We start from the raw sequence: 14,962 nt of genomic DNA, 5'->3' as shown, positions 1-14,962 counted from the left end.
ATTAGTTTAGTACATTCATGAGAATGATTAAATATACAATTGAATTGGCTGCCTTTTCCCAAAAGGACATGGTCATTCTTGCGTTCTGTTACACCATTCTGTTGAGTAGTGTTTGGATAACTATGTTGAGACTGAATGCCATAACTCCTCAAATAAGCGTAAAAGTCTCCATTTGTATATTCTCCCCCTAAGTCTAAGCAAAGAATACAAATATTAGCCTTGAACTAGACTCGTACTATAGCATAAAACAACTTGAATGTTGCAAAAACTTCTTATTTGTGCCGCAAGAAGCAAATTCACGTATACATGGTACAATCATCAATAAACAATACAGAGTATTTGTATCCTAACTATGAGGCACTGATAGCGGATCAAATATCACTATGTATAATCTCAAAAGGTGAAGTAGCATGCTTAGATTTGTGAAACAAAGGTAAAATATGACTTGTGTTAAGGCAATTGTACTTGAAACATCAAAAGTATGAACAAGAGGAATCTTGTTCATGATTAAACTCGAACTAGACAAGTCTTCAAGTTTTCAAAACAAGGATGACCCAATCTTTATGCCAAAAATCCCAGACTTTATTTCTTTGACTCAACAAAACTAGATTTAGAAGAACTAAGATAAGCCAAGGATGTTGTTAGTGTAGATTTCTCAAACTTCAATGCAAATAGATGGCCCAACCTATGCCCCTTCCCTTTCACCTTCTTAGTGTGCCGGTCCTGGGTCAAACAACCATTATGAGAACAAGTGATAATATTTCCTTCATCAACAAGTTGGCCAACAAAAAATAAATTTGTAGTAAGATTGAGAACAAGAAAATTCATTGAAAGAGGGAAGGACAGTGGGTGAAAGTTTCAGAAATATGTCATTACTACCAATGATGCTTAACTTTTTCACCAATAGTAGTCACTATGTGTTTATCATGAGTTTTAGTAAGGTGACTTGGGTGATTGGGATATGCTCCAGTCATATGGTTGGTGGAAATAGAACCAATAATCCAAACATGTGAGGGTGAAGAACAATCGGCAAAGGAATTACCATACAAGCCAATGGCAGAAAAAGTAGAGGGGATAGCAGATGTTAAATCTTTTCTTCATTGAAAGATATAAATGATTCACCTACGTAGTAGTCATGTTAGAAGTCTGGCCCTCAGTAACTTGATATGCACACGGTTGATTCTTCTTTTGAGCGACCTTAGCTGATCGAACTATACAAATAGGAATAATGTGGCCATGTTGTTTATAGTAAGTGGACATATTTTTCTTCTTACAATGAAAAGCAATATGACCAAACCCTTTGCACTCAAAACATTGAATTTTTTAAAAGTCCTTAGTGGTTGGCTTCTTATTCCCATGTGCAACAAAAGCAGTATCAGACCTAGAATCCATCAATTTCCCTTCAATCCCCACTACAGTCAAAACTCAGGTCTCCTCTCTTAGGAGTTCCCCCATCACTGAATCCAAGAGTGGAAGGGTTCCCTGGCTTAGAATGTTAGACTTGATTATCTCATATTCAGGTTTAAGCCTCATGAGAAACCGAGTCACCTTTCATTTCTCAATGTGTTTTTGAAGATACTTAACACATTTAGGAGGATGGGAAGGGTCAATGTGTACTAGCTCATATTCAGCCCACAAATCCAGAAATCCGACATAATATTCCTGTATTTTCTTGTCTCCTTGACAATATTCAAAGATTTCAGAATCAATTTGATACTGCCTAGTCATGTTAGACTAGTAATAATTTGAAAACCTAGAAGAAAAGAGATTGAAGTGGGAGAAAAGACGAGAAGAAAAAAGTGGAAGAAGAGAGGGAGAAGAAGTATTGAAAAGGCACCAAAAGGATGGGTTGACGGCACCTTAGATTCTATTTATATTATTAAGGTGGCAGCCATACAATAAAAATAAAGGAAAAGACAAAAAAGTCCTACGCCAAGATATGTAATAGAATTACAACACTCCCCCTCAAGTTGGGTCATATATGTCAATCATGCTCCAATTTGTCACATAACTCATTGTGTTGCAGGTAGTGAAGGCCTTTTATGAGAACATCTGCAAGTTGTTCCTTGGAACTGATATAAGGAGTACAAATTTCACCCTTCTTTTCTCTTATAAAATGCTTATCAAATTCAATATCCTTAGTTCTATAATGAAGAACTAGGTTGGCAACAATATTTTTAGCCACCTTGTTGTCACAGTAAAGGGACATTGGGCTATCAGCAGAGAAACCCAATTCACCGATTAGACTTTTTACCCAAAGAACTTCAGCAACCCCATGAGCCATGGCTCTTACTCGGTTTCAGCACTAGATTTAGCCACAACACTTTGTTTCTTGCTCCTCAAGGTGACTAAGTTTCCACCAACAAAGGTGAAATACCCATTGGTGGACTTCCTATCATCAACTGACCTTACATAATCAGCATCAGTATAAACTTCAACTTTCATATGATCATGCTTCTTGAACAATATACCAGTCCCTGTATATTTTTTTAGATATCTGAGAACCCTCTCTACAGCTTCCAGATGTGAAGTCCTAGGAGCATGCATAAACTCGGTGAGACTCCACTGCATAGGCAATACCAGACCGAGTCATTGACAAGTAGAAAAGCCTACCCTCTAACCTATGAAACTTCTTGATATCTTCCACAAGTTATCTAACACAATCGCCAAGTCTATGATTAGCACCAATAAGGGAATTTTCTGTCTTTGCACCTAGTTTGTCAATATCCTATAAGAGAGTACTTCCTTTGAGAAATGAAGATGTCCTTTTGTGAACAGGCCACCTCAATTCCAAGAAAGTACCATAGAGGTCCTAGATCCTTGACTTCAAATTGCATAGAAAGGGGTTCTTTCACCTTCTAATTTTCGGAACTCTAGTGTCCAGTGATCATTATATCATTCACATACACAATTAATACAATTTTCTCCTATTCCCTCTTGACAAAGAGTGTATAATCTGACACTACTTGAACTCTGTTGAAGGACCAAGTGAAATCCACTAAACCGAGCCCTTGGAGATTTTTCAACCCATATAGGGGTTTCTTCAACTTGTAGACCTTCCCTTCATTCTCTTCTGCTAGGAACCCAGGGGCTGAATCATATAAACTTCCTCTTCCAAGTCTCCATTTAGGAAAGCATTTTTAATATCAAGCTAATGGAGCTCAAAATCAAAGTTAGCAACTAATGATGGAAGAACCCAGATAGAGTTCATTTTGGCAAATAGAGCAAAAGTTTCTACATAATCAAAGTTAGCAGCTTATGTTTCATAGTAACACCCACTAGCGCTTTTCCTTCAAGAAGATCTACCAACTCCCATGTATTGTTTTTATGAAGAGCACTAATTTCTTCCTTCATTGCATTTGTCCATTCTGGTATAAAGAAAGCTTCTACAACACTTCTGGTAATGGACTCATTATCAATGGTAGTCAAGAAGGCATGGAAGGAGGGAGATACATTTTTATAAGACAAAAAATGAGTAATAGGGTGTTTAGTTGTACATGACCTAACACCCTTTCTGTGACCAATTGGGATATCAAGATCATCAACACAATCATTGGTAGCAATAAAATCAATAGCCTCAAGAGGGATAGAAGGAGAGATGGATGTGCTGTTGGACATGCTCCCATACATTATTCTCCCCCTGAGGAGAGGTAGGAAAAAATGGCTTGCATTCAAAAAAGGACATATCCATGGACACAAAATACTTGTGGGAAGTGGGGTCAAAGCATTTGTAGCCTTTATGGGAGGATGGATAACTGAGGAAGACATAGGGAATAGCACTGACAACCAAACACACGCAAAGGGTTTTGATCCAAGAAACCAATTTTCCATGGTCAAGTTTCCATTGCTCAAAAGCCTTTGCTTCAGCTTCATCTGGCTTAGTAACTATACCATTCAAATAACCTTCCAGATCCTTTCCCTTAACAAAGAAATCAAAATGGAACTTCCACATCCTGTAGTTAGTTCTATCGAACTTCACAGGTATGACATCAACCTTATCAGCCATATAGGTTAACAGTTTCCAGTCTAGAACGATAACAAGAAACAGTCCAAGTCCAAAAATGAGCAAAGAGAAGCAGTTCTTCAAGTAAAACTGATTAGTAAGTCTCCTAAATTCCAGAATAAATATCCAACAACCAAAGGAAATATGATCTTAGAAGGTAATTATCCAAACAACTAGTTTTTAGAACTAACAGTCCAGATATGGAAGGTTGCAAGCCGGTAGAGCTAGAGAAGGGATCAAAACCCTTCCAAATTGAAGTAAATCTTCAAACCAATCATTGGAACATCTAAAGTAGGTCAGGGAGACACAAACTTTAGAATACAAGGCTGAACAGAACAGCTAATTGGAAGAAAACACAAAAAAAAAAAAAAAAAAAAAAAAAACTCACCTGGTAAGCATCTTTTTCAGAGAAAACAGGTTATCTGGGGCAGATCAAAACAGCCCTCAAAATGGTCTTGAAAGTGTATCCGAATGGAGGTCTGAATCCCTTTGAATCACCCTTTCGAGTCCCAGGTCTCGAATCAACTCAGATGCTCTGGTACCATGATAACAAGAGAGTTCAAACAAGAAGGAAGAACAACAGTTTCAGGGTGTCGAATAGAATAGTCGACTCCCACCCCAAAGAGCCTCTATTAGATTAAAATAATATGTACAATTACAGAAATGCCCATAAAGGGATAAAAGATAAAAAGAACCAATACAAAGACTATAGGTTTCAATAATACCTGTACGGAAGGGACTAGGATAACATTATACATTGTCTTAGAATCTCCACAGATAAGGATTGTAGAAATCAGTGTATTTAAAACCAATTTGGAAACAGAACTGCTTTTTCATTTGGGTGGCAGGTCAGTGGTTCAACCATCTGGGTCATAATAGGTCAACCTGTGGTGTCATAAATTCATTATCAATATCATCCAAGCCGATGTTCCTTTCTCTGATGATTTCCAAGGACCATTTACCCTCAATAATCCTTGCAAATCATCAGGAACCAAATTAAAGAGTTGTGATCCTGTGATATTACTCCCTCATCTTTCTCTGATATAAACCAGGAGATGGAGACGCATCAATCCTCTCCTTAGTCTTGCTTAACACCCCTCCCTTGGTCTCGCAATTCAAGTTTTTCCACATGTGAGGAGGCTGATCTGTCGCACTTTAATTGGTTGTAACATCTACACCAACCACTTGTAACGGATCTCCTGCTCATGTTTATCACAGCCACAGATGGAGAACATCTCATCCTGTGCATAGTATTATGCAGGGGGAGATGTTCCCAATTCACGGGGGGTGGTGTATTGTGGGTAGGTGTGGACAGGGTTCCCGTGGGCAGGAGATCCGGAGTCATCCACACTAGCCTTGAGAGTATGTTTGGTTTGAAGGAAAAGGTAGGGAAAGAAAGGGAAAGGTAGGGAATTGGGAAACCTATACAAGGTTTGTAAAGGTTTCCCTACCTTTCCCTACTTTTTCCTTCAAACCAAACAGACTAAATAATCACAAGAAAAAAAATAAAATTTCCCTTGCTTTTTCAAATGTCAAATATATATCAATTCCTGACACATTTGCAGGGGTAGTGCATTTCCGGCTATGAAAGTTGCCGGAGAGGAGAAGTGTCTCTGGGATTGGAAGAAGAAGCTAGCCATCTGTGGGGATTTCTGTGTGAGTCCAAATGTCGAAGGTGCAGTACTAAGTGGCACAGAAGCAGCTAAAAAGCTTCTAGAGATCTTCAGCTGCTTGTGACTAGCATCAGTACTACTATGTTTCTGTAAGTATGGGTATGTTTTACCTTGGTCAGTCAGCATGATTTCTGATGAAGCTCAGACTAATGGCATGTCTGTACATGTAAATGTAGAAGTGTGTTTTTATGTTGAGAATGGTAGAAGTGCTACAGCTAATTTTCTTCTTGATCTCCTTTTTCAGTGTTGTAGATTCGGCCTAAAACCACAAAAAAAAAAAGGTTTCAGTTTAAGATCATTTCATTGTGTTTGGTTACAAAGAAAACGAGAGAAGAAAACCAAATAAAAAGAGGAAAGGGGAAAAGAAAGAATGAAAGATGAATGATTTTCTTTAAAGCTGTGTTAGGTTTGATAGAGAACAAAAATTCCTTAAAGAACTTTTCCTCATCTTTCTGTTGTGTTTGGTTACAAAGAAAACGAGAGAAGAAAACCAAATAAAAAGAGGAAAGGGGAAAAGAAAGAATGAAAGATGAATGATTTTCTTTAAAGCTGTGTTAGGTTTGATAGAGAACAAAAATTCCTTAAAGAACTTTTCCTCATCTTTTTGTTTCTCTTCTCACTTTCTATCAAACCAAACATAACCTTAGGTGGTTTTACTGCTTCTCACTCTCCACTATTTTCCTCTGCTTTCTCTACTTTGCGGAGAGAGGTAAAAAAAAATTATATCTGACATAACTTATTTTTCTTTCTTTTTGGATTTCTCTTATTTGTTATTCCACTTTCTTTCCTACCAAACGCAGTTCTAGTTTTAACTAGGGGTGTCCATAAAAAACCGAAAAACCGAACCGATCAATTTGGTTTCAGTTCAGGATTTTTGAAAAACCGAAGGACTGGTTTAGTTTTTTTTAACCTACAAAAAAAACAACGATTAATCAAACCGACCGGTATATGTATTTTTTTATATATTTTTAATTTGTCACATTTTCTATATATTATATATAAATATATTCATTATATATAAATATATGTATATACACCCACTAAAATTGCCTACGTCACATAAATTATGGTCTGAGCTATGCTAGCATCACAGCTCTTGCCCACCACGTAGCCCTGTCACAAGAGAACAAAACATAGGAAATATTTTTATTTCTTTTGTCTTTTTCTACCCCTTGAGCACACAGATGGTTCCTGGGTGTTGGGTACTTTTTGACTTTCATTTTATTTGGTCCAGTTGGGTCGACCCAAAATGTTTTTGAGTTGGGTTCAGGTCGAGCCAAACTCGTTCCAGGTTGGACATCCCTAGGCACGGGGTACTCATTGGTCATTGCCACTCTAGCTCAAATGTCTAATATTTGAATAAATAGAAAGAAAATTGAATTCATCAATCATTAAAAATAGCACTCAGATTTAGGGTTGTAATATGTCGGATTCAAATTGGGCTCAGACTTAATCGCACTCATTTTATTGTGTTTAAAATTAATAAATTAAAAAATAATTATTTTTAACATACATATTCAATACATGTAATCGGTGATAAACTTTATATATATATATATATATATATATATATATATATATATATAAGTTGATTTGGTCAGACCGGAAAAACCGGATATTTGCAAAAAAAATGTTGATTTGGTTAGCAAACCAGTGACCCGGGCGGTTGAACTGTTTGAACCATTCAATGGTCTTGACCGTTTTTTATTTATTTTTATTTTTTTAACAGAATGGGTCGACCATTCAGTTTGAACAGTTGGACCGTTCGAGCCAGGAACCAGACCCCTGACCGGTTCGTTCTCCGGGTCAGATTTAAAAACCTTGATAATTACTAGGATAGAATTAAATCTGTATCCGATCCCAATATTAATTAGATGCAAGTTCTAACCTTTAAATATGAGATAATCAGATTTGATATGGAATGGGTAATTAGAATCCATTGACAGGCCTAGTTAGAACCAAAATCGGAAGCAATGGAATAAAAAACTTTTATATTTTTTATATATTAATTTTGATTTTTATAATAAGAATAACTGCATATTCTTTTATTTCACGACTTTAGCTGCATATGCAGTTCTAATAAAATATCTTCATCCTACCAAAACAAAAAGAAAAGGAGAAGAATGTATGATTATTCTCTTACCAATCAGATTTTATTTATTTATTATGATAAAAGTCAAGCTCTAGCTTTTATTTCTGACCACCAATAAAGAAACTACCTGGACCACCTTAGCATGAAGTTCCCTTTGTTTCAAATAAAAGGGATTCCAATAAAGCCAAAAACATAAAACAAAATAAAGGTAGGAAATACAAGTAACCAAAACACAATAATTGTGTGGATTTAGTTTGAATTTATAGGGTTTCATGTAGGATTTTAGCTTTTGAAACACCCAACCGCCAATATTGTAATGGAGGAAGACGATGACTGTAAAAAGAAATGAGAAAACAAAGAAAAATTAATGCATATGAAATAATCAATTTTTCAATGAATCAAATGCAGCACTAATTAACATAGAAAACATTATTCTTTTTTTTTTTTTCATTTTTCCTTGCAACTCAAATTTTAAGTGGAATTAACTGACAATGATCTATTATTCATAGTTATTATTGTTTGTAACAAATGAACAATGAAGTAAGGCCTTGTTCATTTTTCAAAAGGTCACTTTTAACCGCATAAGTACACTTACCCAGGTAAACCCGGCCAATTTTACTTTTCCATGTTTTATTGATTTCCAGATAAGTTATATATAATGATTCTTTTCCAATAAAAGAGTCAATGTTAAAATGGGTAAACTTGTGTCGTTATGTTTTATAAATTTTGTTCTAGGTGGGAAAGTTAATTACTCATCCATTAGATGGGTATCACTTTCCCGAATAAGTGATATACCCAAAGAAACTAACTTTATTGTGGGACCCAGAACTTACTGAAAAAAAAAACACTGTAAAGTTGATCAATGGGAACCACTTTCTAATTGACCAACTTTTCCCCCTCCTTTTCCCGAAAAACAAACGGAGCCTAAATGTAGGTTCCTTAACATGGAAAAATGTTTTTTTCGTCAACACATTATTATATCAGTGACTCACTTTTGAAAGTTGCAACGGGTATACTTGTTTATGCTATCTGTTGGACTTCAACTTGATAAAAATTGTAAGGTTGTTGTCAGACAGTGTTTGGTGTAAATGAATATCGGCTGAATTGCAACCTGCTAGTGCGCAATATAAACAGTCTTTTTCTGTACAAAAATAGTGTGCTTTCATGTTATATATAAAAGCATTCTCTGAAGATAAAGCTAAAATGAAAGAAGAATCCTCATAGTGATGACTGGTGCAACTATGGCTTTTTCTGTAACACTAGTCACAAATCTGCAGACAATCCATATCTGCCCACAAATCACAACAAAGCTTTTGTTTTTGATGCAAAGGCTTACTTTGGGAAGAATATAAATATAAGTATGTATAGTGCAAAATCTTATATATTATATCTCTAAATTTTGTATATATTTTTATTTATACTCTTTTCAAGCTGAGCTAAAGAGAGTTTGTTGGTTTTTTATTATGAAAAAAAATTATAAAAGCTTGCAGAGTTACAGTCCAAAAGGTCCAATTTTGCTGGGCCCACCACTGCTGCCACAGCACAATAGTAGCCATAAAAAGCCCAATCCTTCCTCACGAATGTGGGTTTACTGTACGACCACCCCTCCTCAAGTCAATCAGACAAAAATCACCCAAATGGGCTAAGCCCTAATGTGCTTGAAGCCCATATGACAATGCTTAGAACTGTAGAATTAATTAAACAAATTTGACTAAGTTATGTACCGAAGGGCTGTTTATAACAGCTGAAGACGCTGAATTGAAAAGATTATTGTTTTGTGCTTTAAGGAGGCTGTGGGCTCCTTAATGGGTGAAATTGAAATTGGATACATCACATACCCTTGAAAGTTTTATTAATATAATTATTTTATTAACTAAAATATAAAACAATAAATCTTTCAGTTCAACAACTTCAGCCATTATCCAACGGCTCCTTATGATTTATTTCTTCAATTCTTGGCAACATTGCATGTGTAGTGAACCCAATAAAGGAAGATAGGACCTTAATAAGCAATTCTACCAAAATATGAAAATGTATTCATGGGCCAATAGCATAAGGGAATTTCAGTTATGAAAAAATAGTATTAGCTATGACTATTGATAAATCAATTCCAAAATGAGAAAGCCGCCACACAACCCCCCCCCCCACCACCACAATAAAAAGGAGAAGTATACTCTTGTTGTTGCCTAAGATGAGTTGAGGGCAACAAGGTAAATTTGCTTCTGAGCCAAGTGTTGATTGATGAGTCCGAGGACCACTCCGGCCGAGGGCTGGTAGGTCAGATCTGTGGAGAGAGAGAGAGAATGTCAAAGGCCCCAGGTGTTGGCTCGAGGCAGAGACTCCGACATTCAAATTAGTACGGGTGTGATGATAGGTGGATGAGGCGTGGGGTTGGGATGCTCAAACAAGGCCATGAGGGAGGCAATGAGGTTCTTAGCAATAAAGAGTCTAGATCTTCACTTTGGAGGGTCACTCCCTATTTATACTTAAGACTGCCTCGAGGTAGGTGAACGTAGATGGCCAAGATGCGGTCCGGCCTTGAAGGCATGGCCATCCGAGGCCGCACATGGTGACTGCTCTATTGGCACCGTATCGCACGCCGGCCTCTGCTCTGCACACGCTCTCATTGGATCCGCTCTACGTGCCGCCTTCCGCCACACACGTGCATGCCAGTGGTCCGAGCTATAAGCGCCTATATCAACTCCAATGAAATAAGGGATGGAATGCAGCGAAAGAATGACTTAGGATACCCTAGATTCATTGTCGGAAAGAATAGACCCCATTTGGTCCTTCAAATGGTCAATATCCTACCCCAATTCCTTGCTTCGCTCATTTGGCATTTCTTTACTTTATATGCTCGATTTCAGCTTTTAACCCACTAACCTCAGCCTCTTGTTCTTGGCATCTATAGAAGTAATACTAGTAGTCAGAATAACTAAAATCCTCTATTTTCACTTAAAAAAAGTCCTTTAGCCATGTGGTTGCCTCCTCGGTCACCAACTCTTCACTACCACTAATTGTGGAGTCTTACCTCCAGATATAATCCACTCATCACCATCTACTAAAAGCTTAACTTCACCAAAATTAAAGTATCCCTCAATGGTTTGGTAGGTCCTCCATTGTGGATATGTGAGCCTCAAAAAAAGACGCTAACTCAACCAAAACACCCTTATAACAAATGGTGAAGGTGACCTTTTCGAAGACATGTTTCTACAAGGGAAATTTTTTTTCACTTTGTAGTAAATCCTTGTTATGCAATTATATCACATTTCACATTTTATCAAGAAACATAAAACTCATAATCGAGAAGGTAAAACGAAACAACATTAAAGTGGAGAAAACTCATAGTCATAGTGGAGGGAGCTCAGGCCGTATACACACATACACAAAAAAGAAGAAGAAGAATAAAACAATTCATAAAGTGGCCGTTGTAAGAATATATACCTTACAACGCAATACACATTAGAAAAAACAAACATAAGACCAGAATGTAAAAGTGAGAAAAAAGCAAAACACCACTGAGGCTCCGTTTGATTTGTAGGAAGATTTGGGTGAGATGGGAAAAGATGGGATGGGATGGGAAAGTGTAAAAATTTAATTTTTCAATATTTGGTTTTACATGGGAAAATAGAAGGAAAATTATCCAAAACAATACAAAGGTCTCGGAGGTTCAATCTGCAGAGGGAGGATGAAGACAAAACAGAGATCTCAGAGGTTCAATCCGCTCTCATCGCTGGTGAATGCCTACCATTGTCATCAACGGTGTTACCAGTAGCAGCAGATCTGTTACCGGCACGGGCAGATCTAGTAACAGCAGCGGAAGATCTGTTTCGTCTTCTACCTTCTGCCGCTGCTGGGTCTAGCTGGTTCTGGTAAGGACAGCGGCAGCCCCCATGTTTCTAGCTGGTGCCGATAGTAACATCAGCGGCAGATCTGTTACCACTGCTAGTTTCTAACTGGTGCCAATAAGGACAGCTGCTGGTTTCTAGCTATGGTAACGCGTCTCGAGCCGAAGGTAGAAGACGAAACTAACAGCAACAGATTTGTTACCAGCAGCGGCAATTACCAGCATATGCATAAGGAATGAAGACAATCCGTTACCGGCAGATCTGTTACCGGCAGTGGTGGCGATGGTGGCGATTACCAGCAGTGGCGATGGGGATGAAGACGATCTCAAATTTTCTCGAGTTTTTCCACTGGGGTCGCACCGAATCCTTGATTTTGGGATCTGGCATCCCACCTTTTTCTCACCCCATCCCACTCTTTCCCTCAAAACAAATATGAGAACAGTGAATATTTTTGGAATATTCCCTTTTTCTCATCCCCATCCCATAAACCAAATGGAGCCTGAAAGGAAAAGATTGAAGCACACAAGAGCTTTGTCTGAACGCACACACCAAACTTATATTAAAAAAAAAAAAACAAACAAAAAAGGAATAGATGTACATAAAATGTAACTCACAAGGCTTATGTGTCATTTGATAAATCTGAAATCTAAAATCTGAAAAGTAAAAAAAAAAAGATATTAAAAGGGTCTGAAAATCTGAAAATAGACATTTTTGTTTTTTGACTTTTGAGGGACTTTGAATAAAGAAGGTTGTTTTCGTTGGATCAAACCTTCAGCATCTGAAATTCACTAATTTTACTATTTTTCCCTTAAATTAGACTATTCGGTTGCAACGGCGAGAGAAGAAGAAGAAGAAGAAGAAGAAGAAGAAGAAGAAGAAGAAAGGGGAGAGAGAGAGAGAGAGAGAGGGAGAGAGGGAGGGAGAAGGCCAAAAATTGCCATTGCTAGATCGCTGGAAGAGTTGCAGCGGCGAGAGAAAGAAGAAGAAAGGAGAGAGAGAGAGAGTGGGCCAAAACTAGCTGCCTCTAGTTCGCTAGAGGAGTTGTAGTGGTGAGAGAAAGAAGAAGAAAGGAGAGAGAGAGAGAGAGAGAGAGAGAAGGGGGGGAGAAGGCCGGAACTCATTGCCGCTAGTTCATCGAAAGAATTGCAGCAGCGAGAGAAGAAGAAGAAGAAGAAAAGAGAGAGAGAGAGAGAGAGAGAGAGAGAGAGAGAGAGGGGCGAGAGTTCAAAGGTATTTTAGACTTTCAGTCAGGTCTTAAATGCATCTGATCGCATTCAATGCCTAGCCCATGTTTTATTATTTCAGATTTGAAAATGATTTCTAGACCCTTAGTAAAGAAGTAACAAAAGGGAAAAGTAGGATTATAGTAAAAAAGACAAAACAAATCACTTTCCGAAATAAAGGCATTGAAATTACAAAATAGAATACACATGAAACACATCACGGGAAAATGAAGCAAACCTACGAACAAATTTGCATCATCGCTCCCATATGAAAAATATGAGAAATGAAATTAATGCAAACAAACTAAAGCATAAAAGAATTGATGAAGTAAAATAAAAACACAACGCACAAACAAAACGAATTTGCATAATGTTCCCATATAAAAAAAGAAAGGAAAAAGAAGATAAATTAAAACACAAGCATTCAACCACTCAATCAACTAAAAAAATATGCATGACATTAAAAACTATCGCATCAGGAATGTTAGCAACAGTGAGAAGCATAAGTCACTTAAAGTTTGACAAATGCCTCCCGAACCAAAAAAAAAAAAAATCCAAACTATTAGGTTGTGTTTGGTTTGAAGGAAAAAGTAAGTTAAGGGAAAAACATAGAAACATATACAAGGTTTGTAAAGATTTCCTTATCTTATCCTTACTTTTCCCTCACAAATGTACAGCAAATACTTAATATCACAACCCACCGAAATGGACAACAAATGGGCTTGAAACCAAATCTCCAAGTAAACCAATTCAATTCGAAACACCAGTTCCACCCACATTGGAAAAATAGAGCATGTCGTAGGCATGAGTCTAAAATAGCGGGCCAACAAAGCCAAAATCCAAGACTACTTGGGCCCAAGCCTAGAATAGTCAAAACAAGAGACCCACCTACAAACAAAAGAACATAATAGATTCACATCCATAAAGCCCATACCTCAAAATAGAGGCCACAAATTTAATTACAGGATTTAAGCAAAAAACATAGGCCTACCAGTAAAGCCCATCTGCACTAGGTCCATCCTGTGGGCATATCACCACAAAAGTGAAAGCCCAATAGCAAGGCCCACATAAGTACAACCACAGTCACACAACTACCACCACCCGCTTTCACCTCCCACAAACCAACCAACTGCAACCACAGGTGCACAACCACAACCACACAAGCACCACCAGTATCAAGCCAAAACACAAAAAAGGAAATAGGAAACCATAGATATAGAACCACAACCACATAAGTGAAAGTGAAACCCTATCAGGAAACATCAACCGCCACCACCACAAAGCCCAAACAAAAAAATAGAAAAGTGAAAACCCAATGCCACAAATGAACCCTAACAGAAAATATCAATTTCCACCACCACCACCACCCTGCAAAAACCCTAACCCTAGTCCATAACATAGAACAAAGAAAATAAGTGTTGTTGTTGTTGCTAAGAGAGAGAGAGAGAGAGAGAGAGAGAGAGAAGAGGGAGGAAATGGGAGAGGGAGAACAAGAGATAGTGAAATTCAAAGAGTCAGAGAGAGAAAGCAAGAGAAACTCAAATAGAGAGAGAGAGAGAGAGAGAAGGGAGGGAGGAAATGCGCAACATTTTAAAAAATGACCCAAAATGGAATTGTTCTAGACACCGGTTTTCCGGGTTAATGGTTTAACCGTCTGGTTTGAACGGATGGTCCATTCTGACAACAAAATTAAAAATAATTAAAATTAAAAACCATCAGTCCATTGAACGGGTCCGATGGTTCAACCACCCAAATCAACGATTTATTGACTTTTTCAATGATTTTTGACCAAATTCAGATAAAACGGAATCAGTTACCTGGATGATTCTTGGGCCGAATGGAAACAGAAAGAGATCAAGAGAGAAAAGGGGGAAGATGGAGACAGAGATCAAGGTGGGAAACATTAGAGATGTGTCGACGTGCATGAAAAAAAGTAAATTAAGCAACATGTGTCACTTTATTAGGCAAAAGGAAATGCTTTGCTCTCCATTGGGGACTCGACCATGCACACCATTTGTTATAAGGATATAGATTGTCTCGAATTTGCTTGTGGGCCGGCTATATCATATTGAAAATGGACTATATCAATGAATAACGATGGTGAAGGTTGTTATTTATTATTG

The 14,962-nt window shown here is 37.5% G+C and overlaps 1 protein-coding gene across 2 annotated transcripts in view; it reads left to right on the top strand.

The window, feature by feature from the left end:
• LOC148846065 (FAD/NAD(P)-binding oxidoreductase family protein) overlaps positions 1–5,974 on the top strand; it is a 47,230-nt gene extending 41,256 nt beyond the window's left edge. For both annotated transcript variants that reach the window (XR_016102173.1, XM_088954521.1), the window contains exon 9: positions 5,569–5,974. Coding sequence is in view for 1 of the 2 variants with exons in the window: in XM_088954521.1 (XP_088810647.1) it covers positions 5,569–5,740 (172 nt within the window). In the remaining variant the exon portion in view is untranslated. The remainder of the gene's footprint in view (positions 1–5,568) is intronic.
• Positions 5,975–14,962: the final 8,988 nt, after the last annotated feature.

The sequence above is a fragment of the Nelumbo lutea genome, chromosome 7 (genome assembly GCF_056320005.1).
Source record: "Nelumbo lutea isolate HS-2025 chromosome 7, American lotus-T2T, whole genome shotgun sequence".
NCBI classification, from domain to species: Eukaryota; Viridiplantae; Streptophyta; class Magnoliopsida; order Proteales; family Nelumbonaceae; genus Nelumbo; species Nelumbo lutea.
Note: the sequence above shows the minus strand (reverse complement) of the source record. Positions and strands in the feature narration are given on the sequence as shown.